The 24856-nt window shown below is 41.5% G+C and overlaps 1 protein-coding gene across 4 annotated transcripts; it reads left to right on the plus strand.

The window, feature by feature from the left end:
* The first annotated feature begins 383 nt into the window (after positions 1-383).
* Positions 384-24411, plus strand: GTF2H1 (general transcription factor IIH subunit 1). Of its 4 annotated transcripts, XM_027701646.1 has the most exons (16): positions 384-440; positions 4292-4460; positions 6276-6468; positions 8883-9045; positions 10723-10816; positions 11247-11396; positions 12416-12495; positions 13809-13939; positions 15108-15195; positions 16501-16589; positions 17521-17638; positions 18470-18560; positions 19998-20113; positions 21013-21105; positions 21689-21792; positions 23366-24406. In XM_027701646.1, the coding sequence occupies exons 2-15, from the start codon at positions 4307-4309 to the stop codon at positions 21773-21775; spliced, it is 1647 nt and encodes a 548-aa protein (XP_027557447.1). In that variant the 5' UTR covers positions 384-440; positions 4292-4306; the 3' UTR covers positions 21776-21792; positions 23366-24406. The 4 variants fall into 4 exon arrangements, 3 of the variants coding, with proteins under 3 accessions (XP_027557447.1, XP_027557429.1, XP_027557439.1); XR_003537100.1 differs by lacking the exons at positions 21689-21792; positions 23366-24406 and adding an exon at positions 18659-18773; XM_027701628.1 differs by having other exon boundaries at positions 21689-24411.
* Positions 24412-24856: the final 445 nt, after the last annotated feature.

Raw genomic sequence — 24856 nt, forward strand, 5'->3', positions numbered from 1 at the left:
GCGCCGCCGCCGACCCGAGAGCGGAGCAGGAGCGGGCCGCCGGGGCTCGACGGCCGGGGACGAGCGGGACGACGGGTGACGGCGAGGGACGGGGTGGGCGCGGGCACGGGCGCGGCGGGGAGGAGGAGGGGGGATGGCAGCGGTGCCCCTTTTGCCGCCTCGTCATTGCCCCCTCCGCCCGCCGCCGCCATGGCGACGGGGGGAGCGGCTGCCACGTGACCGGGGCGGGGGGCCGGGAGGGGCGCGCGCGCCACGTGACCGCCGGGCCCATGCGGTGACGGCGCCGCTCCCGTGTCACGTGGTTCAGGCCCCGCCCCCGGCGCCCCGCGGCCCGTTCCGGTCACGTGCCCGCCCCGCCCGCCCCATGGCCCCGGCGGCGGCCGCGGCCCGACCCCCGTAGCGCCGCTGCCGCCCGGAGCAGCCCCGGCACCGCCCGCACGGTAAGAGCCACCGCCGCGGGGCGAAGGGAAACGCGGCGGCCGGGGGGGACGGCGGGGCCCGATCCGCCTCCCGGCCGCGCCGCCCCGGCTCCACCGAGTCTGTCCCCGGGGGCGGCGGAGCCGCGCCGCGGCGGTGCTGCGGCGGCCTTTGGTCTCCCGCGCTTCGTCCGTGCCCGGCGAGCGTGTGGCGGGGCCGCGGCTGCCGTGAGGGGAGGGACGAGCGGGACGGCGGCGCGGTCGCTGTGCGCTCCCCGGGGCCGGGGGGCGGCGGGGAGGTGGCAGCGCCGCGGCGGCGGCACCGCGGCCACCGGGCTTTGCTCCGGGACTTGGCCCCGGGGGCGGGCGGCGCATAGAGAGGTGCCCTGGCCGTGCCTTCCCCGCCGGCTGCCTGGGCACCGGGGCCGAGCAGCCCCCAGCGGGGCCGTGCGGGTGCCCGGGTCCCTTGTCTTGGGCTGACATCCCACCCGGAGCGTGGGGATGCGAGTCGGGTAAGGCCGGGCTGGCCTTACCCTTAGGAACCGTTGTTCCCCCCGCCATGACCGGGACAAGCGGCACTGCTGACATCCCCTGTCCAGCTGGGCTGTGTCCCGCTGACAGGGCCCTGCTGCCCCTCGGGTGCTGCTGAGCTGTTCTCGGCCCCGCACAGAGGCCCCTGGGCTGTCCCCGGGCCTGGCTGCATTCATCCATCCCTGCCTGTGTTAGGCTGTGCCATTGGCGCAGATATTCCATGATTCTGCGGTTCCCTGTGGGGAGCAGAAGCCCAGCAGCAAGGTCTGCATCAGATCTGCCAGAGCTCACCTGTCAGCCCATGCCCACCCTGACCAAGTCAGGGTTATTAAAATGTGTAAACATTTCCTTTATTTCTGCTCAGAACTCAGCAAAACCGCATGGGAAGAGACTGCAGTGAAATGCTGGTAATGGAGAGCGTTCAGAACAGGTGTTGTAATGAACAGAGATGAGAGGTACCTAGTTGTAAAAGTGGTTAGAAAGAGTCACTCTGATAGAGGAAGGATAACTATTGGAATTTGACAGTATTTCCAGGAGCTGTGTTTGCTCCCCCAGAGCTAAGAGGGGAAGGCTTAGAGGTGGGTAAGCAAACAGAACCTTTTTTTTCAGTCTGTGCCAACACTAAGCTTCCTGATACACCTTGCCAATTGTAAACTGTAGCTGCAACTAATGTTCTCAAGACAGGCTTGATGATGAGCCACACCTCATGGGTTAGGGCTGCTGATTGATCCAAGTGCTTTTAGAACTATTGACCATCAGTTCAAAAGGTCTGCTGCTGGAGAATTTAAAATAGACTGTCTGACCTCCCTATTCTAGAAGATACTTGAACCAGAGAAAAGTCTGCCTGTAATGCTGCAGCAGATTAAAATTATCACTTCAAGCTGTTAAATAACAGCATTTCTCTGCACGCATGTTGCAGTCCTTGCCCCTCTGAGCAGCAGTGTCATCATCCGCAGTACTGATTCCTGGAAACTTGAGTTGATAAATGTAGAGGTTATGAGATTTGGGCAGGCACAAGTAGAGCATTGATGGCTCTCACCCTGCTGCATAGTAAGCCTTATATGTCCAGAAAATAAAAGGAAAATGAGTTGTGCACTGTGTGTGCTTAGCAAGGACGAAGCCTTCCCTGTAGGAGACCATTCTCATGCAAGATTTCTATTTTAGAATTTAGTACTTCTTGTAACAAGAAGCCATTTTGTTTTCATTAGTGACAGACGGTAACCTTCCTAAATCCTGCTTATTAATAGGGGTTTTTTTATTCTTTCTGATGTACTGTTCAAAAGACAGCTCAGGGTTTTCTCCATTTTGGGTAATGCTTGCTGTGCTCAGGAGTTGTATCATCCCACTGCCACTGTAAATGACTGCAGGAAAAAGGAAGCACAGCAAAGATAGAAAGAACAGCAGTGAGCCAGTGTGCTCACCCTCCGAGAAGGTGGAATGAGCCAGTTGTGGGATAATTGTGTGCTCACAGATTGCACACTGCGGGGTACTGTGCTAGCATGGCTGTAAAGGAGAAGTTGGTAGCTGCTGATCCTTTGCTTCTGTAGTTGAAAGACTGGTTGTAGGTGGGTGAAATGGCATGGTAGGAAAGCAAAGCAACTGGCATCAGAATGAGCCTGACTATGGAAATGCTTTCCTTTTGCTTGCTGTTCAGTGCAGGTTTAATTCCTTTTGCATTCTGTGGCTTTGGCTGCACTGCATTGGATAATAATGACCTTAAAGGATTGTAAAGTAACAAAGGGAGAAAAATGTCAAAATCCCTAGTCTTGCATATGTTGAGGCGTCCAGTCTCTTAGAGTCTGTGGCCAGCTGCCCTTTTCCAGTAAGGATAAGATGCAGATGAGAGACTGCAGACCTGCAACAGGAAACTACACAAAAGGGTTGTGTGAATAGCACTGAAAGGGAATAATGCTGCTGGTGAGACTGTAATGGATAATGCTACGGAACACTCCTGAAATCATGCCATGCAGTTTTCTTTGAGAAAGAAGTATTAGCAGGGCTGCTCTGAATGTGGCACAGCGCGTTCTAGTGACTGCTGCAGTGGTGCTGATGTGAAACCCCACACTGAGCTCAGCATCACTGAACCCTTTGGCAAAGCTTTGGATGGCTGGAATGGTGAAGGAGCAAAGCTTAAGTGCAGAGCCCTTTTGCCATGAAGTCTTTCCATTCAGTATTTTACATAAATCATTAGGATGTCAGCTTGTAAGATTTCTGCTGAAGAGAATGCTACTGTCCAGATTGTCAGAGTAAAATATCTCAGCTTGCTGCTGGCACTTTTTTTTTAAAGACAATTAGAAGCATGTGAACTTAAATGCTTAGAATTATCACTTTGTGATATCTACTAGTAGTGTGATAGCTGATGCAGGTTGCAATCTCAAGTTTGGTGTGGGCCCCAGCAAATACTACAGGTATTCTAAAACACATGAAACATGCGTATCAGCATTGGCAAATATTACTTTGCATATCAGTAGTAAAGTCTGTGATACACAAAATACAGCAATCGGACATACTAAACATTTTCAGCAAACTTACCAAAGATGTAAGTTTTTGATAGGTGTACAACAGTATGTTGACAGAGTACAGTTACACTTGCAGTGTCCTTAATCTCCTGAGAAATTTAAGACTGTAGGGTGAACCTGGAGAGAGCAGTGATAGTGACTGCTGGGGAGAACAACGCAGCAAGTATCAAAAAGCATGTGAAAAATTATCATTGTGCTGTAGTATTTATAACATTAGTCCCTCAGACTTTGGGGGAGAGGGATAGGAAACTAGCCAGCTGCAATCAAATGTACAAAACATTGTCCAAGCCTTGGGCAAAACCCACCACAATAAGAACAGCAGTGTCACCAGGCTGCCTGGTCTTTAGCACAGCGACCTGAAAATCCATGATTTTTCACATCCCTTCTATCTTTCCACGTTCTGAAATGACTTAGCATCTGCCATTCCCATTGAAGAAAGGAATTGCTGCCAATACCAGAAGAGATTTGGAATTTATGAATTTGCTTAGCTTCAATATTCTTCTGAACTTGAAAAACCAGTAAAGGAACATTAAACCAGGAAAATTGAGTTATCAGTTTAAATGTAAGATTCATGGGCCTTTTATTGGAGCAAAAGCAGTATCAGCATGTAATTGCATATATTATTTAGTTAGCTGGGAGTATTTTGTTTGAATAAATTTGCTGATTGTACTGACAGAGAGAAGCGTGTTTATCTGAAATGTTTCCAAAATTTGAATGCATGAACAAGTAAATGTGGACTGTAATACTTCAATATGCATAGGAGTAGTGAAAGACTTACAGCAAAAATAATTATAAATAATCAGCTCAACTATATGTTTTTAATAGCTCATTGCAGCCACAATGGCAACATCATCTGAAGAAGTGTTACTGATTGTAAAGAAGGTACGTCAGAAGAAGCAGGATGGAGCTCTGTACCTCATGGCTGAACGGATAGCATGGGCACCTGAAGGCAAAGACCGCTTCACAGTCAGCCATATGTATGCAGACATAAAATGTAAGTCAACACTTCTCCTGTTCCAGCTTCAGTAAGCAGGATTTTGACAAATATTTAAAGATAACCCAAAGCTCATATGCCATATGGCACTAGATATAGGAGAGGAAGGTTGCAGAGTAGCTTTGACCGGGCTACTCTGTGTAGCAGCAGAGATCAGGACTGTGGTGAAGTATCACCAGTCTAAGAATGCTACTGAAGAACTTCTGTAGTCTTCAGATGTTTAACTTATACTCCATTTAATATTAACTTTTGATAGACTTCTGCAATAAATTGAACAGAAATCTATGCCATATGCTTGTGGAGGGAAGGGTGGGAGGAGGGTTGAGGAAGCGTATAGGATTTTCAGAGTCTTAACACAGAAAGTATCTGGCATGTCATCTGTTAAAGTCAGCATCTAAAGCTGTTTCGATTTTCATATAAAATGAACTCTCAGTTTTATTTTCATCCAGCAGACCATAACTTCAGAAGTGTCAGCTTCTGTAGTTTGGCCTAGCTAGTAACATTCTGAATAAGCATTTGCTGTTGCAATAGCAGAGTACTTGCAAGTCAAAACTAAACAGTAAATGTCTATAGCATGCTGCCTTTTTGGCTCCAATTAGTGCTCATATTTCATGTGCTGTAATGCCAAAGAAGGAATAAAAAGTAAGTTGTGTGCGTCACTTGGTAATGGTTTAGTGATTATTGCTGTTTTAAGTCACATCAGAGTACTGCAACACAATCAGAAGTGTGTGATGAATCAGAACTAAGATGCTATTTTCTTAAATATGAATGTAATAAGGAGTTTAAAAACCCTGTTCACCTATAATAATCAACTTTGCAAAGGTTTTATTTAGCTATTAACTTACACTTAAGCAGCTTATATTTTAAATACTTACGTGTATAGGCACTAAAGTATTTTTAACTTAGATGAAAGATGCTGTTTTTGTCATCTAAAATAAAAAAAAAGGTGGAATGTATTTGTAAATTTGTAATAGAGAAGATGATTTAGTGTTGACATCTGGTTCCCGTCTCCCACTTGCACTGGAGAAAGGGATAATATTAAAAGTTAGGTTAGTGCCATTTGCAGAGCTACGCTGAAGTCAGTATAGCAAAAGAGTCCATAAGCATAGCTGTCTGTCCCAGCCTCTGCTCCCTCTGGTTATGAGGATGGAAGCATGAATTAGGTTTTTCTTATGAGTCATGAGGGTGTAGTAGTACCTTGGAGGCACTGGTGATCAGCTTGGGAAGTACTAGTGGCTAACTGCACTTACCTCACCTCTGGAAACTGGGATCCAGGCATGCTGCTACTCACCCTGTCTCTGCTTTCCTACCACTGTCCTTCTGTGGGAGCTGGTCCAGCTGGAAAAACAAAAGGGGGTACTTTTCAGTGTATCAGTTCCTTGGTTCAGCTTGCTACACAAACACAGCCATACAAGAAAGGCAGCAGGAAGAAGCGGAAAGGGGGAATGAGGTTGTCATCTTTCAGCAGCAGTCTGGATTGGCTCCAGGTTGAGGTGTCCAGGTGATGACAGTTGCATTTGCTGCAGTTTCCTAATGGAGGTTGTGGGGAATGCAAAGATGAATCAGGGCTCCTGGGCAGGAACTGAAGGATACTGAGCAACAAGCTGCTGGTGTCTGTGTCTTGTGTTTTACCGTGAACAAGATGCAGGGTTCAAACTAATTCAGGGGGAAGACTGACTGTTCCACTTTCATGGCTGGAATTCACACGCAGGATAATGGTATTTAATTAGATGATGAGGATAACTGCTTAAAAGCAAATACTCTAGGGAAGACAGTTTCTTGTATAAGCTTACTGTCTGTCTCTCTGCAATCTAGGCCAGAAAATCAGTCCAGAAGGTAAAGCAAAAATTCAGCTTCAGCTGGTATTGCATGCAGGGGACACGACCAACTTCCACTTCTCCAATGAAAGCACAGCAGTGAAGGAGCGAGATGCAGTAAAGGATCTTCTTCAACAACTGTTGCCTAAGTTCAAAAGGAAAGCTAATAAAGAACTTGAGGAGAAGAACAGGTAAAGGGAAAGGAACCTAAACTTTGTTTGATTTTTGTTCTTCTAATTGTTAGCTAACTATCATGTATTTCTGTTAACAGTTGTTGTTTCAACATCATGAGTGATACAGCATTTGTTTCCCTAGTAAAAATCTCCCTACTTTAAATTTAGAGGCAGTTCTTTGGACTTGCGTAACTGTCACATGTTGAGACTATACTTGTATTCTTAGTGACACGTTCTTGAGGTGTAAATGCAGCCAATCTGCTTTTTTTCTTTCTTTCACATGGCTATGAGAGCACCCAACTTGCAGTCTCTCTCTTTTAGACCTCTTAAATAGGCATGTATCCGTTAGAAAAATTGCTTGAAAGATTTTTTTTTTTTCCTTTTCCAGAAGTTTTCTGGAGCTTTGTGATTTTTTTTTTCTCCCTGTATAGCCTCTTCTCCCTCAAATCTTCTTTTCTGATGTTTTATAGACTACTAAATTGTTAGGTATTTTCATGTCTCTCACTCGAGATGCAGAAGTTTATTTGGCATACAGGATGTTTATTCTAAAAAAATGTTTTAAGAAGATGTTGAGGATCTAAGTCCTTTTCTGAAAAGGGCTAAGATACATTTCCGTTCCTTTAGACTGTTTGTGTTAAACCAGTCCTTGTGACCATAGAGCTCCCTTCTCTGCAACTCCCCAAATGAGTTTCACCTCATTCTAATGTCTGCTGTGAATCCTGTATCTACAAGCTTCCATTTCCAAAGACTGTTCTAGCTTTGAACTTAGATAAGTTAAAGCCAGATTTTTCAAAATATGGGAGCATTGCCTCATGGGGCAGATTGGATCTTTAAAGGAAGAATTCCCAGAAGAAGGACCAGAGCCCTAGTGCTGGAGCCGTGACACATCCAGGATTAACTGGTTCCAGTACTGCAGCAACCACTAGGGTCTGCAGCAGAGCAGCCTGCTTTGGCACTATTCCCATATTCATTTCTTTATGCTACGTGCCTCATTTCTAACAGTATTGGTATTTAGAACATGGGCAGTCTGAGCTCTGAATCCTTGCATCCTTAAATGGAGTTTTACGGCATCACGCCATGAGGCATCAGGAGCTTTTCTAGTTACTGAAAAGCCAGAATCTCTGCACATAGCCATAGTGTGTTCTCTTGAGGATTAGAAATCCAAGTCTAGTGATGGGACTTCATTAGCTTAATTTGCAGCAGATAAGGCAAAAAAGTTTCAACCTGGAAGGATACTGCATCTAGAGTCTCTGCGGCACTTCCTTCATTTGTTGATACGTGGGAGTTGGGTATGTACCAAAATTCCAAGCTGTAATGAAATAATTAGAATAACAGACTGCTTTGTGCTGCACTAATTTGTAAGAATTGCCACTAATCCATATCTGTACCAACGAGAAAAAACTGCAGAAAGCTTGGTGGTTAAAACATAATAGGGATGTGCTGCCACAAAGCTTTCACTTCCACCTCGTCCTACTTCATCCTTGCAGCAGCTACAGACTTTCATTCTGTCCAGATAGCACTTTATCCGTATTCTTCCCTAGACCATGTACTATGTATTCATAAGATTTCTGATTTTTTTTTGTTGTTTCCAATTGATCAAGACCCTGAGGTACATGTTAAAGATTGGTGAGGTTATTGGCTGATTCCCTAAAAATAGCCCAGTGCGTTTCAAATAAGGTACACAGCTGTATGAAAAGCTGCTTAAATGTGATTTTACTGAAGATTCCGGTGCATATACAGTCTTTGCATTTTGGGTAGTAAGGGTGATACTTGATATTTGGGTGATAAGTTTTGTAAACATTGCTCCCTGGTGCAAGTAGTGACACTGAATGTATCTGGAGCACTTGTGCTGAGTGTGATAGTTCAGTGATGAAGATCCCGCTGTCTCCTCAGAAACATAAATGAACAAACAACTCTGGTTAATGTGTGCTTCAAGGTATCCCATGCATATTTTGTAATCTGTACTCTTGCACTAGAACAGAGATATGTAACTACTGAATTTTAAGATCTTAAACCAAGAATTGGACAGTGCTGAAATCTCCTTTTTTTTCCATCCATCATACTTTTCTTATGGAAGATCAAGAAAATTCCTTGTGCTTTTACAGTTCAGGAGACTCAGTCCTGGATGTGCAAAGACACAAGAGCATCAGGATATTTAGGACAAGATGTTAATCCCACATTAACTTTTTCTTAGGCATTACTGTTTTCTAACATTCAGTGCTATTCCTTAAACATTTTTTTGGTCCTTTCATAAGTCTTTTGAGACAAATACTGCTATTGAGGTTGGTTGCTTACACAGTCTTGTTAAGAAATGCACAGCATTTTGGAAGAGAAGTTGGTTTCTGTTCCTTTTGTGGACTCATGTTAGTTGTGGAAATAGTAGTGGTTTATTCTTCAGCGTTTCAATTCTATTCAATACATTCTTTTACCAGAATGCTGCAAGAAGATCCTGTTTTGTTTCAGCTCTATAAAGACCTTGTTGTGAGCCAAGTAATCAGTGCTGAAGAATTCTGGGCCAACCGTTTAAGCCTGAATGCAGGGGATAATTCTGCAGTACCTAGTAAGCAGGATGTGGGCATCTCTGCAGCATTCCTGGTACGTTGAACCTCTAACTTAAAGGATTTTAGAGCAAACAAATTTGGGAAAGTGAGGGTTCTGCTTATGTACTTTATTCCCATACACCTCAGTGTTGTTCTTTCCGGGTTCCACAGCCTAACATCTCTCTGCGTGATAGGCTATTGCAAGTGTAAAGGAGAGAAAAAAAAAAAAAGTAAAAGTTTTATGCAAATCTGCATCCTCAAATTTTTGTCAGTTTTAAGTTGCCCAGTTTGACCTTTAAATTGCCTGTAGGCAGATGTTGTTTGTGCTGCTGCTCTGCCTTCCATGAAACAGGAGTAATGTTTCATATAGAGTCACTAGATTACAGTGTATTAGCTCAATAAATTAGAAAGTGTATCTGTAGCAGCATTGACATGCATAAACAAACATTTCTGCCTGAGGGTTTTATTCCCTCCCCATTTTTTTAAACTAGTACATGCTTTCAGCTACTTGAAGAACAACTTGTGTATCTGAAAGCTCATTTCATCTCCTCTTTCCCTAACCATCAGTTATTTTACTCATTTGTAGAAGCCATGCTTCAGTAATCCCAGTGCAGCTTAAAAGTAATCTAGGTACAACTTCAGATTCCTCACACAGAGACATGTTTCTACTTCTGCAACACAATTCATTGATATGAATCTTTAGCTGGAATCTCACTTCCACCTTTGTAATGCACACAGTGGGTTTAGGAGGGAAAGAGGAGGTAGGAGTTGTTTTACAGTTCAGCTGCTGTGCAAACATTTGTGTTTCTCCCCCTGGAAATACCTGAATCAGTTACCAAACAAATTTGATTGCTCTGATTTCCTGTCTCCCGTTATTTTTACGCCTTAACATTAATTAAAAAAAAAATCACAACCAAAAAAAAACCACCAAACCTTCAAAACTGAATCTTTCTTAAAATAACTGGTTGTTTTTATGTTCTCTGCATTTGCGAAGGAGAAAACTTCAGATATTTGTGTGTCCTAGTTCAAGTTAAAGTAACTATCTGGCTCTGCTCAGAATGAGTGTTTTCCTAGGAAGAAGAGGGACTTTAGGTGCACAGGAAAAGGAGGAAAAGGTGGCAGCATGTGCAATCATGTACTTTTCCTGTTACTGATAATTGGATGGAGCACTTGCTTGCTCCAGAGCTTCCTAAAGAGATCATTGAGACCTAAGTTGAAAGTTCTGACTAAGGCTAACTCTCCATTTTTAAATTCAGTGTGATTTATCAACTACACTAAAATGCTTGTCATATATAAGGAAATACGGTGTAAGAGCCATATATCCTTTTTTGTCACATCATTATTGTTGCTGACTATTCACTGAATTGTTGAGTGAACAATAACAGATGAGGCATATACAGTAAAGATACCTATTTTTACTTTAGAACAAAGATATGTTAAATTAAGCACACCTTCTTTTGACCAGTGGAGTGCTCTTTGCTTTCTAAAGCCTGCAGTCTACTTGTTGAATTTTCCTTTAAGTGGCAAGTATAATAAAGTAATAAATGCATGCTCTTTCATTTCTCATTCTAAAATACCTATTATGATCAAATACATTATGGATTATTGGAGGAAGAAGATTATTTTATCTGCAGCAGAGCTTGTTTGCAAGATGTCAGCTTTTTTTCCTTTTCCAGTTACAGAAGGCATCCAGACATGACTGGTTTTTTTTTCCCTGTGTGCTTTTTCTTAGGCTGATGTACGGCCTCAGACAGATGGCTGCAATGGTCTGAGGTACAATTTGACTTCAGATATTATTGAGTCCATATTTCGAACATACCCTGCAGGTAAGAACAATACCAAACACATGCATTTAAGAATTGGGTTTTTACTGTCTTATTAGGGAAAGACTAAATGTTAGTCTGCATGTGGAAGTATAAGGGATGATTTTTCCTGCCTTGTTAGAGGGATGGGAAGAAGCATATTCATATGTTTCTGAAAATGACTGGTATTCTGGCAAATCAGACTTCTTGTGTGTGGGCAATTCAGGAGTGTTCAGTCCACTGTTATGTGCATTTTCAAAGCATCACCAAGCATTGCAGGACATAAAGGAGTACCTGTTGCTCATGCCTAACTACTGCAGTCCCTTCCATTTAACGGGCATGAATAGAGGCAGCATTACCCAGGGAGCAGGCAAGCCAGCAAGGAAATGTTAACATAAAATGGTGTATAAACTTCTGTGGAACAGTTTGTAATTGTTCTTGGTTTTGTTCACAGTAAAAATGAAATACGCGGAAAATGTTCCACACAACATGACTGAGAGGGAATTCTGGACACGATTTTTTCAATCTCATTATTTTCATCGGGACAGGCTCAATACAGGCTCAAAAGACCTCTTTGCAGAATGTGCCAAACTGGATGAGAAAGGTGAGCTGTTTGTTTCTGCAGTAGCTGCTACACTCATGGAGCACAGCACTGGAGAGGTGTATCTAGTAAACCTACCAACACTGAGGTCAACAGTTTCCTTGTGTTCATAGACATCCTGTTTGGTGAACTGGAAAGTGAAGGGCATTGTAAGTTAGCTACAGCTTTGCTATTCTGAGCATGTTTCATAGTAAGTGCATTTCTTGAAACAAATTACCCTTTGGAAAGTGGCAGCACTAGAAATAAGCTTTATTACAACTTATGCAATAGTAAAGTCAGTGGTAAATTCCATAATTTGCCATCCTAGTAGATTGATTATGCTGTAGCATCAGTTACTGTGGAATAATTTTGTGTACATAGGCTTTGTTTTGTGGTATGTGCACAATTTACAACAGGTACAGCTTTTTGTTATAGATGGGGGTTTAGTGAACAAGATCTATATTTGGCCAGATTTTCCAGAGGAGTTGCCATCCCTGTTCTCTGTCAGTCTTTTTAATGTGAAATCCTAAAATAATATCTGACTTGAGTTTTTATTGAGCTTTTGAGATAGATTTGTGATGATACAGAAATGTGGAGAGTAGGGATCACTTAACACCATTCCTTAGTATGTATTCTGGCTAATGAAAGCATTCTATTAGGAAGGCAAAACCTTTCACCTGTCACCAGATATAAATTGTCATTTTACCTAGGCAGGGCAGAGAAACAGAGCCAAAATTAGAAGAAACACAATTGAGGCTTCCCAGTAACTGCATCTCAATTTATTTTTTTTAATCAAACAATCTTCAGTGATGTGTAGAAGTTGGTGAAAACTGGGCTAATTAGTAGGAGGATCTTTTACAGTAACTTCCCACAACTATTCCTTATTTTAAAAGAACTTTGAAAAGGGTTTAAAGTTTTAATCTCAGTGTTACTTGGGCTTCTGCAGAACCTTTGTCGTTTCCTTTTAAATATTAAATATAATACAATAATCTCACAATTATTTCTATTTGTTTAGATACCTTTTTTTTCTTTGTTTCACACAGGGTTAAAAGCAATGGTGTCTCAAGGAGTGAAAAACCCCCTGATAGATTTAACAGCTTTGGAAGATAAATCCTTAGATGAAGTAAGTATAACTAGTTGGGGGAAAAAAGCATAAAACAAACAAAAGCTCCAAAGAAAACCATGCCCCCTCCTTAGTTTCATTTAAGGAGTAAATGAGTCCTTCTTTTAAAATATCTACAAATGCTGATTCTAAACCAAGTCACTTATTAGGCCGTTGCATTGGTTGGGTACTCACCATCCCTGCTGTTGTATGTGTGTAAAGAAATGGACACTGTGCCCATGAACTCGTGTGCCTCACATCTGGCTTGGTGTGCAGGGTGTAAATGGAGAATTACTCTTCTACTTACCTTTTTCATCTCAAGTGCACTCTGGTCTTTTTCTACCTTTTAGAAGCTGTGACAATGTACAGAAGAGTACCACAAAACAGGAAAAAGTCTTTGATTTGTTCTCACTTTGAACACTGCTATTAGTTTTGGCCTAATGTTAAGGACACTTTATACAGTTTTCTTAGCTTAGCTTTAAATACTTTTTTTTGATAAAAACATGATTTAATTTGAACTATTACCTGCCTCCAAGTACAACTTAAAACAATTTATATCAGTGGTGTACCATGATGTGAAATAACTTAAAGATCTGCTTTTCTGCAGCTGATTTAACTGAAACTTTAAGTTGTAATTAATAATGTCACTGCAGTAGTTTTTTGGTTGTTTGGGTTTTTTTCTTTTTTCTTTTCTTTTGTCCAAAACTAACAGTCTAAAACCATGAGTTTAGGATAGGTGTGTTTGAAGTGCTCTGCAAACTGCCCTGGTTTGCTTTTGAGGCAGGTTAACTGCAAGCATGAAACTGCCCATGGGGTAAAGTGAGTTGCCTTCAGCCACCTGGTAACTGGGGAACTCTGCCAACAGTAAAGCTTGAGGTTTCCTGAATTCCTGGTGGTATTACATCCTCCTGACAGATGTCATTTAGCCTATGGGCTGCTGGTGTCCTACTAGATGTTGGAAAGAGGTCAGTAAAACAATTGCTAGCTCTTCTTTACCTGTGTTTTGTACAGGTGATCCTTAGGTTTTTTTTAAGCTAGTTCTGTTTTTACTTATAACAGGTCACAGTCTTATAAAATGATCTGTTTATCTTTTTTATTTTTTCTCTCTGACACCTCTAAGTTGCCAAGCACTAAGAGAACAAAACAGTCACTGGAGATTTTTCCAAGTACATAAGGTGATGGTGGGGCAAAGGTAGGAAAATGATGCTTCAGATGCTGATGCAGTATCACTGAGTGGAGTGCAGAGGAGGTGGCATGCAGACTTCCTGACTCAAGGGAAAACAGAATTGTCCTTCTGTGGGGGCAGGAGGTAATTAATGTTGTTCTCTTTGTAGGGCTATGGTGTTGCTTCTGTGGCCTCTACATCAAATGCCTCAAAGTCTGCTAGAGAAAGCAGCAATGCTGCCATCATAAAACGCTTTAATCATCATAGTGCCATGGTCCTTGCAGCTGGCCTCAGGAAACAGTAAGTTTCAGGGTTGTGTAAAAGCTTTTTTGTAACAAAGTTTAAGGAATTTCCAAAACAAAATTACGTCTTCCATTACTCATCCAACTTTCTCTTTTAATATTTATGAATTAATTATTTCGATCTAGAGACGAAAATACCTTTAGGTTCTAGTTTACTTTACAGAAGTTTTTCAGAGCTGTTTGAAGTGACGAATGCTATTGTTAGCTGCGTTAGCATATAAAGCAGATTAGAAAGGAAAGAATGTTTCCCCCTTAGATCTCTAGCCCTGGTGAAGGCTGCAGAATTACTTTTCTGTTCACTGTGTGCAGGTGAGGGCTGGTGCAGGGAGTTCCTATTGCCTACCAGCAGCAGGTCTACTGGGGCTTCCTGTGGTGGGGTGCAGGGACGTAAGTAAATGAGGAAGCAAAAGAACAGTGTGGCACAGGTGGATCAGATGAAAGATTCCTCTGGTGCAGTACCCTGCCCCAACCAAAAACATCTGTTAGGTGGTTACATATATTTACAGTGAACTTCACAAATGAAACTTCTTAACAGACGTACAAGATGGGTTTGGTGTGGTCTGCTCTGCAACTGGTTTATGGGCAACCAGCAAGGCATTACTGCTCTACCCAAATCCTACAGACCTTAACTGTGAGAGATCTTAGTTAATACTTCCTTCTGGTAGCTGGGCTCCCTCATGTTGTTTTTCTGTCTTGCACAAACCAAACACTGGGCCTTAAACAATCTCTTCTGGGCAGTGTGTTTCTATTTCTCAGTTCAGAAAGGGATAAAAGGATAGCTATCCTCCTGGAACAGTAGTATCTCAGGGCTCCCAGAGCTCTGCTAATACCTGGTTGCATAAGAGCGTATACAAAGTGTTTCTAATTTAGCCATGATTTTGCTGTGTCCCACATGCACTGCTGGCATGCTACTATTTCTGAAGAGAGGGAGAAGCACTTTCCCCTGCTGTTGAATTTCCCTTGTGACAATCAGGGTTCATTTGAGGAATTGGTTCCTTCTATCTACATCAACTGCTAGAAATGAAGATATAAGGGGAAAAAGTTGACATACAGTATGTGAACATGTATATAAAGTCTTTGAAACAGATGTATTTACTTTGTCTCTAGCTTGTATCTTAAGTTTCCTGTGAGGTGAATTCTTCTTAATGCTGTTTCTCTATTTTAAGAGAAGCACAAAATGACCATTACAGTGAGACCAGCAGTACGGATGGAAACTCTAGGGATTCAGATTTCTTTCAACCACCACTGAAAAAGGTATGAAGTCAGCTAATGCAATTCTGATTGAATGGAACTGGAAGCTCTGTGTCTCAAAAGATTGCTGAAAGTTCCTTACTTGTTTTATGACACATCTGAAGTGAAACCTCTTTAGCCCTGTTTAGAAGTATGTAGAGTAAGAACCTGACAGCCTGTACCTCTGCTAGTACCTCTGTTAGTAAACACAAATAAATTACACCTTGAAGTATTGCTCTGTTAATCTCTTCAGTAGTGCCCAGTGAAAGTAAAAAATTCCAACATGCTTCTGATTGGACCCAGAAATCTAGTTATTTCTATTTGCTGCAGTTCTGTTTTTGGCCTGCTCCCTTTTTTTTTTTCCCCAAATGCCTTAAAACTTCTAGAGAACATCCATCAGAAAGGGATATTGGTGTTCAAGCATCAATATTAACCTGTCAAGCGTGTTGTTTGTAGAGGGGATGATTAAATTGGAACATGGCAGGCTTCATCCTAAAGTCAGAAGCTGAAGTGAGGTTGAACTGAAAGTGTAGTTGATGCCTGGTATACTGAAATACAGGGCAACAGCCTGGCTTAGACTAACTATAGCAGCTCACAAAGTGGAAGAGAGTACTATAATTGCTACAAAATTGAACTGAACACTCTTCTTGGAGTTGACAGCCTAAACAGAAAATGCCAAAAAGACTCCAAACTTTGCTATATTGTGAGAAAATGTTGTAGAATACAGTATGTTGTTAATTGTTGGAATAGTCAACCGCTTTGACTTTCCCCAAAAGCTGCAGTTTTTACTGAGCACAAAAATGATATACCAGAACTAGAATAAATGTGATGAAAGGGGGAGTGAAAGAGTAGCAGGAGACTTCAAAAGCTGTTTTCTCACTGTACAAAGTCTGATATTGCTGTGCTGTTACCTCTCACCGTTAATGCTCCACCCTGCTGTCACCGGGTAGCTTCGGTAATTGCTGTGGTTTTAGTCTGATGCTCTTGTACAACAGCTATTAAATCATTACTATTTCTGCTAATCTGGAGTTAGATGGACATAAATATCAGAAGTAATTATCTGTACAGTAGAACACTTTTTGGAAGTGGCAGGGACTGACAAGTTTTGGCCAGAATCTGCAGAAAAGCAGTAGTGCCAAGACATCCAAATGGCACAATCTAGACAGTATTGGGTTCCCTCTGGATGGTAGACATGAGTCATTCCACACTCTGGTTTTCTTTAAGGTTTTAGTAACCCTTCTGCTCAAACTCAGTGAACTGGAAGAAAGCAGTAAATGTACAGAATTCTGTCTTCATTTGTAATGTGTATAATTATTTGGCTTGTTTTAGGTGAAACTGCAGGAGGCCATTGAATACGAAGATTTATCAAAGAATAATGGCGTTAAAACTATTGCACTAAACTTAAAGAAATCTGATAGGTGAGTTAAAATATGCACAGCTACTTCAGCATGGTCAGTCTAACAGGTCTCTCATCACAGCCTGCACACAACCAGCTGATTTAGTCTCTACTTTACCACCCTTAAGCGTGTTAAGGCTAAGTTTAGAAACCTAATATGAGCTCTTGCATAAACCAGTTTCCAAGTAATTCCCTTTTAAATTTGTATTTTCATTTCACAGAGTGGTTGGGGTTGGAAGGGACCTCCTGAGATCATGTAGTCCAACCCTCCTGCTCAATTCCATCTTGCTTTTCAGAGTGTTGAGTCTCTGTAAGCCTCCCTGAATGCCTTTGACATGTAATTTCGGTGAAAGTCTAACAGACCTCCGTTCACAGTTCAGCACTTCGCTACAGCTTTCAATGGAAAAATGTATGTGTTACATGTGAAAATATATACGATTCCAGGGAAATTCCACTCCCGGGCAAAAAAGCGCAATCAGGATAGTTTGGACTGCTCACTGGTCTTGGATTTTTCTAGTAGTAGTCCTTTTGTTTCCTAAACAAGAGTCTGAGAACCAAGATGTAACTTCAGAAAAGGAGTGATACTACAGGAAAGAGAACAGTTCCAAATGTGCACCTAACTTCATTTAGCTCAGTTTCAGTTGTAAGTGATGTGAATTGCTCCAGTCTAAGGATATTCCCAGAATTAGGTGGCACAGGTAGATTTTCATTAGCAAAACGATGATCACAGGTTCAACAAGGGAAGCTCTTATTTTGCTGCCATACCATCCCTAACCCAACCTCTTTCCACATGGCAATGTATTGTACTTTGTCAGTTAATAAGGTTTAGATAGTAGTGTCAACAGTTACAAAGCATCTAAAATTAGAAACATTAGAAGAACTGTCCACTGAGTTTGGTCTCTTGCTTTACCAACACTCTTATTAATATACTTTTTCCTTTTCTCACCACACAGGTATTATCATGGTCCAACTCCAATTCAATCACAGCAATATGCAACCAGTCAGGATATAATTAATTCTTTTAATAGTATTAGACAAGAAATGGAAGCATATGTACCTAAACTAACTCAGGTATGGAAGAATACAAAAAAAAATTTCCCTGTTGATGTTGGCATCTTGCTTTCTGTATAGGTTTGTGTCTCACATGTACTGGAATTCTAATTTTTCAGGGTAAACTTAAATTATCTCCAGTAGTTTTATGTTACCTGATTTAGTTTACAGCTTTAGGCAATACCTTTTGAGCTATCATGTTTGAGATCTACACAGTAGGAAACTGAGTCATTGCTGATGCTCAGTTATATTCTACTGTTCTTGCTTTCTTTTGAGGAAATGGCAAAGGTATGAGGTAGTAAAGCAGGACATTCATGCACAGGCCAGTGTATTGATCCTACCCTCTGAAGTTTAGGATGTAATGGTCATAGAAGGTTATAGTGAGCTGGTTTGTAAGTGAACTGGTCACTTGCTCCTAAATGCACTTGGTAAGCTAGTGATCTCACCATGGCCTGCACAGAAGCTGTGTCCTGGCACCTGGAGGGCAGCACAGCCCTGTGGCAAATCTCCCCAGCCAGTGTCTGAACTTCCTCCATTAGTAAAGCAGCCACAACTGTGAATGTGTCACCCTTCTATATAGTAACTCTCTGTCTCACCTCAAAGTAGCTGCACAGCCAGTTCCAGTCCTAGGTAAAGAAAAGGTTTGGTTTTTTCATAATTGGAGAGCTTTCACTGCAAACGAGTATAGCACTTAAGGGCATTATGGCTAATTCTGGAGAAGAGCTGACTCTTCACCTGAACTAACATTGTATCTGTTCAACCAATCTTTGCCATTGGGGTTCAAATAGAACTTAGTTTAAAAAGATTTTGTTGGAAAACATGAGCTGAAATATCTGTTCCCTCTCCCTTCAGGTTCTTTCAAGTGGTGATGCTGCCAGCACTATTGCAGTCCTGTCACCTGGAGGAGCACTTATGCAGGGTGGAACACAGCAAGCCATAAACCGTAAGGATTTGGGATGCCTAATACTTTAATCGTATCTTATTGCATTGCACAGCAGTAGCTGGCTTGCTGTTTCATCTCTCCCTTGGAATGTGTTACAGTGATAAAGGAAACTATGGAAATGTGTAGCTGGAGTAGTACTGGGTTACAACAAAAAAAGGAAAGCAACAACCCAGCCAACACCATGAGGGTGGTACTGGCTACACCAGTGCTGAGGCAAGTGAGCAAGAGGAAAATTTTACAGAGCAAGTAATGAAGGATGCATTTGATAGATACTAAGTCCTCTTACAGATACTGGGTTTTACTTGCTCAGCATTTCTTTTCTGATATATTTTTTTTACTGGATTGTAGAAAAGGCAGGCATACCCTGAAAGCTCTAAGGAAGCGAGGTCTAGATCATTGTCTGAAACTAGGTTTTTGGCAACTTGATTTTAAGATCCATACTTGCTGTGAAAAAAGGCAACTTGTAAACTGCAAGGGCAAATCAGATAACCCCTCCTTCTCACACCTCCATGCAAGTACCCCTTTCCCTGTTGTCACATTCCTGCCAGTTTGAGTTCCTGTCTCTGTAGTCTGACACCAGATGAATCTCTGTTCTCAGGATTTATAATAGTTTTCCAGTTTATCTTGTGTTACTTGCTCTGAAAAGCAACAGAAACTAAATCAGACAGCTGTAAAAGCAAGTATGAGTTCTTTATGGTAATGAAAGAAAAGGAATCAGCAAGCAGTGGTGAGGCTTTCTGCCCATCCCAGTTGACATTCTGGGTGCTACACTTCACTTTGAGCCTGACCACCGCCTCTTTTTTTTTTTTTAAATGACCTCATCCTAGAGTTTGCTCTTTGCTGTTCAGTTCAGTGTGCTCCTTTCATCCTCAGTGATTGCTTGTGCTTTCTGTTTGGGTCTTTATGGTTGTGGTTTCTTGAACCCTGTCGCCCTTTCTTCTTTAAGAATACCTGGGATACAGTTCCTTTTTCCTGTCTGGATTTTTCATTTTCCACATGCTGTGACCATATTCTCATTGCCAATGTAAGACAGAGGGAAAAAATTGCAGTATGCACCACACAGTACTTAACACAGTGCTGTGAGCACAAGGTGCTGGTCCTGGAAGCAGTACTGCCACACTGTTAGAACAATACAAATATACTACTTCTAATCCTGGATTAAGGTTTGGTGTCCATTCTTTGCCTGGAATGGATCTCCCTGTGTAGCACACAAGCTTCCAAGTGTAGAGCCATAAATAGCAGCTGAACCTGATCTAATAACTGCCAGTAGTCCTGATCTAAGAGCTGCTGAGGGATGAGGCACCTCAGTGTTCCCTCCTGGCCAACCTTTCTGTGATTCTAGTGGGAACATACATTTCTGACCTCCTTCATTAGCCTTAATTCTCACTTTTCATAAGATAGTTTGAGTGATGTGACAAAACCTTTTTCCTGTTGCAGAGATGGTGCCAAATGACATTCAGTCTGAACTAAAACACTTGTACGTGGCAGTAGGGGAACTGCTACGACACTTCTGGTCCTGCTTCCCTGTTAACACGCCATTCCTAGAAGAAAAGGTAAGGCAGAGCTTCCTAGCATGGCCCTGCTTAGGATGTGGCCAGATCATGGTTTAGAATGACTGTCATTATTGAAATATAGAATTAATACATGTGCCTTAAATCAGTACAGCTTTTACTCATCCCTAAAACTGAAGGTCACAAAACAATGCAAAACATTAAGTTTTTCAGTAATTCTGCTGGTGCTGTTTAGTTAAAATCACCCTTGTTCCTGCCTCCCTGTTAGCTGCCTTTGGAGCAGTTGCTGTAAGCCAGTTTCAAGCAGACTGGTCAGCTCTGTTCCAGCTGCAGTGTTCTCATTCCAGTTTAAAACACAGAAACTGAAACCCCTCTTCCCCAACTCCAAGAAATAACCTTTGTAGTGACAGTTACAAGCAAGTTTTCCTTATTCTTCTATCCATTGCAAAAATCACTGTCATACCTTCAGAACACACACTGCTTTTCAGAACTAAGGTGCAGACAAGAAGAGATGTCTGTCTACAGCCAGGTATATATGTATTCTTTCTTTTGACCTCACATGGAAAAAACAAAGATAAAAATTTGCATTCAGGTATTTTTGTACGTCTACTGCAAAACGTGGCCTGAAAATCCACGATCCAGTCTTTGCTTGAAGCAAAACAAGATGTTTTTATGAATAGCTTTATCTATATATAGTGTTTACTGATGGAGTAGTAATGATCAGAGTGCCACACTGCACTTGCCTCAAAAGTAGATATGCACTCAAGAAGTGTTAGAGACTGATATTTGAATAACTGTGCTTTCTTAAACTACACATACCTGAATTAGCCCTCCAAATTAGTTACAAGGTGTTCTGTTGGAGAACAATTTGTTAAAGGAAATGAAACTTATGTGTTGTTACAATACTTCTGTATTATAATACTGGTTTCTGTCTTTCTCAGGTTGTGAAAATGAGGAGCAACTTGGAAAGATTTCAGGTTACAAAGCTCTGCCCATTCCAAGAAAAGATTCGGAGACAGTATTTAAGCACAAATGTAAGGGGAAAGTACTGTTTAATTATGTGGGTGCCTACTAATAATTTCAATCTTAACTATTAAGGATGGTAGCTTTGTTACTTTCTATTCTAGGGCATTCTGAGTTTTTTGTTAACTAGAAAATGGGCAGAGGGAAATTAGGTACACAGTTAAGCATGTTGTCTCTCCCCATCTAACTTGCTGAGTGATGCCAGCAAGTGTCAAGAACTATAAGGTGAAATTACTCAAAGTGAGACTACAGAAAGGGGAAGTCATGTTTCATTATTCACTTCCACCATGAAGTAGAACTTGAGCAACTTCAGACTGTCTCCCACCATGTCAGACATGAAGTGGTTGCAGACTGAATAGTGGAACAGACAGCACAATCAGGTGTCACTTCCCTGTGACCTTATCAGCTTAGCAGCTCTCTGCACTGCTCCCTCTGTGGATACTTTGCAATAGAGCCTTTCTCTGACGCACCTCTGATTTTAGTGAGGTTACTTGTAGTGAATAAAAGGAGGAATCCAACTGATTAGCAAAGGAAGGGGAGGGGATCTCTTTTTCCAGTAGCTGGGACAATTCCTCTCCCTCTTAAATGTTGCAGTTGGTAGGCCATATAGAGGAGATGCTGCAGACGGCCTACAACAAGTTCCACACGTGGCAGTCCCGGCGCATGCTGAAGAAGACGTGAAGGCGCACGCTGTACAGGTCTGAGAGCAAAGCCTGCAATAGGGTAGGAGTACAGCCTAGGTATGTGCAGATCAACTTATAGTTCTTGCAGGAAGACCTGCAAGCTGTGGACTTCTGGAAACAATGCTAACTGAACTTGCACATTTTTGAAAAAGAACTGAAAAAAAACTTGAAAACTAGGGAGAAAAACAAGGAAGAACCAAAACAGAAGAGCTGAGGCGCAAAAATATTTAAAAGACACTGTTTACTGCAGTTACTCAGGAACTGCTTTTGATTTGCATAAAGAGCTGCTTTCAGAAATAAAAAATTTAAAGAGGGTGTATTAATAAAATTTGTTTTACTGTCTAATTTTTTTTTAAGAAGTGTATGGCACAGGGTAGATCTCAAAAGTTTTTCTTCACTGGATTCCTACATTTTATTGAATTGTTTGTACTTTCTGCAACAGTTTAACAATGATATCTTAAAACATAGCTGAGACTGTTTTTGCTTCAAACATCTGGGAGAGTATAGCTGTCAGAAGACAAGCTCCTGCCATATGTTTCCCCACCAATTGGAAGCAAGAGGCATTGCACTGAAAGTTGTTCATGGTCTGGGGTCCCTAAAGGTACATGGGGGCAAACTTTTGCCTGAAGTCTTGGATTTTTATGCAGAATTTTTTCAGCCATCAGTTTTGCATGTTTTCCTTTGAGTGCAAGTGTGTGCTACTGCAATCCTTTTTTTTTTTAATGGTGGCATTTGTTCTGAGGAGAAAATGCATTTTTAAAAATGACGTTAAATAAAGTTTCTTACAAAAGAAGTCATTTATTTTCAGTTCTTAGGCATTTTTTTATTTCTTCTCCTAAATCTGTTTTCCTTCGTTCTTCCCTTTTGACTATTATACTGTTTTTGGCGAATTGATAATCATTGCGAAGAGAAAAATGTGTTATCACAATGTCCATAGACGTTGGGAATCTGTGCCATACTTTGTTCCAAATAGAATCAGTTCACAGTTTCAGACCAACTTGTCTTGTATTAAATGTGACTTAAATGCAAAGTAACCCCCTTTTCTAGAATATATGCAGTTTAATTCCATCCTTGTATTTTTTTGTCACCTTGACTGTACTAAAGCCCAGTATGGGCTACTGAACTTTTTTACTTAAGACTAAACATGACTGTTAAAAATGCATCTACTACAAAGACAAATCAGAGCGACAGTATGTATTCAAAGCAAGCACAGCAGTGTTCAGTACAGCAGAAGAAATTCCCATTAGCCTGCATGATGGCCTAATGACTATGTTTTGGTATGATGCTAAAATATGATAGTATGATGTTGGGTGGATAATTCTTGCAAATTCCTACAGAAGATGTGTTGGTGTAGCCAAGTTGGTGCTTGTTCTGTGCTGCTGCTCCATTTATGCAAGAAGGGTTTTTTCTTTCACTGGTGTGTGGAAGTCAGCAGCTTCTTTTTACCCTTTTTTGCTTTCAGATTTTTGTATTATGCTATAATATTTTGGTAAAAGCTGAGTTTCAGTTAAATGCCACTGTCTGCACCAAAGTTCTCTTTGGAAATGTGTGCATATTGTTCAGCCTAGTTCCCTGTCTGCCTTTGCAGATTGATGCATGATCCCTGCTCTGTGCTGTTGATGTGGTTCTGCTACAAGAAATGACTGGGCTCAACATGAGGTGCCCCTTGTTCTTGACAGGGTGGAAATGTCACTAGGAACAAACAGATGTATGTACAGCATTTGGGGGAGGAGGTGCACATCTTGTCAAGAGTTACCTCTTGTGATAACTAAACTGTTTCTCTAAAATTTCAGCTTAGGGGTACGGCTTTATTAAGCCAAATCCTCTTTTAGGTGCAGGCAGCTCCAGAAAGAAAGGGTAGTTTGTTCTCCCCCGATCCAAAGCATTTGATCTAGGAATTCTGTGGCCAAATTTCAACTGTTTTGTGAAAGCTAACACACCTTTCTTCATATCAGAGGGCTAGGGTCAAGAAAACCTAAAATGTCTGATTTAAATTCTAACTGTGCCTGAAGCTATGAACAACGCATTCAAGTATTAGACTGCACTGAGACTTCACTAAAAAATGTATGGGACAGTTTTGAACATGGAACTAATTCACCTTTAATTGGAGTCAGTCTGCCCTGGAAAGGCTGGGCAAAATGGTTAGCATGGTGGAAAAGTTTCAGTGCATCACAAGAACATTTTATTGTCCAGAGGACTGTCGTTTATAACCATTTCGGGGATGGTGTTGCAATAGCTTTAAGTTACTGTAGTGATATCAGGCTATCAAAATGTACCTTAATTAACAGAACTAGGGGAGAAGAGGACTATGATACAACAGTTTTGCCTAGACTGTACAGGCAAGGCTGCTATGCACTTCATATTGCTTTTTCAGGTATTGTGGCAATAAGGCACAGGCCCCTCCTCAAGTAAAGGGAGGTAAACTAAATATTCTTTCTACATTATGTTTCCCTTTTCTGTAGCATGGTCCAAAACACAGATTAATTCCTTGAGTTTTGAAACTGAATCATCATGCATTATATTACTATTGGAATCTTTATACTGACTTGTATTTTTAATGAGAATTCATAAAACTTGTATCATTGGCATTGATCTAAGATTTGTAGAATAAACCCTACTGAATTCTAAAGTGAAGTCTTCTCTAATGCTTAGGCTGTGTTTTCTGATGTTGAATTAAATCCCAAACAGGCTCCATTCAGGTCTAAATTAAGAGAACTGTGTATAAATAGCTCAGCTGTCCCTTCATGCTGGTAGAAGCGGTCAGGAGCAAAAGGGTTACATTACAATTACTGTCAAATTGTTTAATTTTTAAGGGTTGAGAATTTCTTCTGCCACACAAGGAATCTATACCATTACCAGTGCTACTGTCCCTCTGTTCCTGATCATACAAAATCCAGTCTAAGTCTCCAGGGATTACTATTCTACCTGTTCCGTATATTGACGTAGCAGCTGTTGGTTCAGGAGAGCTGCACAGGAGCATTGTCAGCCATTTTAATCCAAGGTTCACTAGTAATGGAGAAAGGATTTAAAGCAGACAGTGGCCCTGCTTATTTGTAGCCTGTGGATTTCAGCAGAGGAA

Source organism: Neopelma chrysocephalum, unplaced genomic scaffold (genome assembly GCF_003984885.1).
Source record: "Neopelma chrysocephalum unplaced genomic scaffold, ASM398488v2 Primary Assembly neopelma1_24, whole genome shotgun sequence".
Taxonomy (NCBI): domain Eukaryota; kingdom Metazoa; phylum Chordata; class Aves; order Passeriformes; family Pipridae; genus Neopelma; species Neopelma chrysocephalum.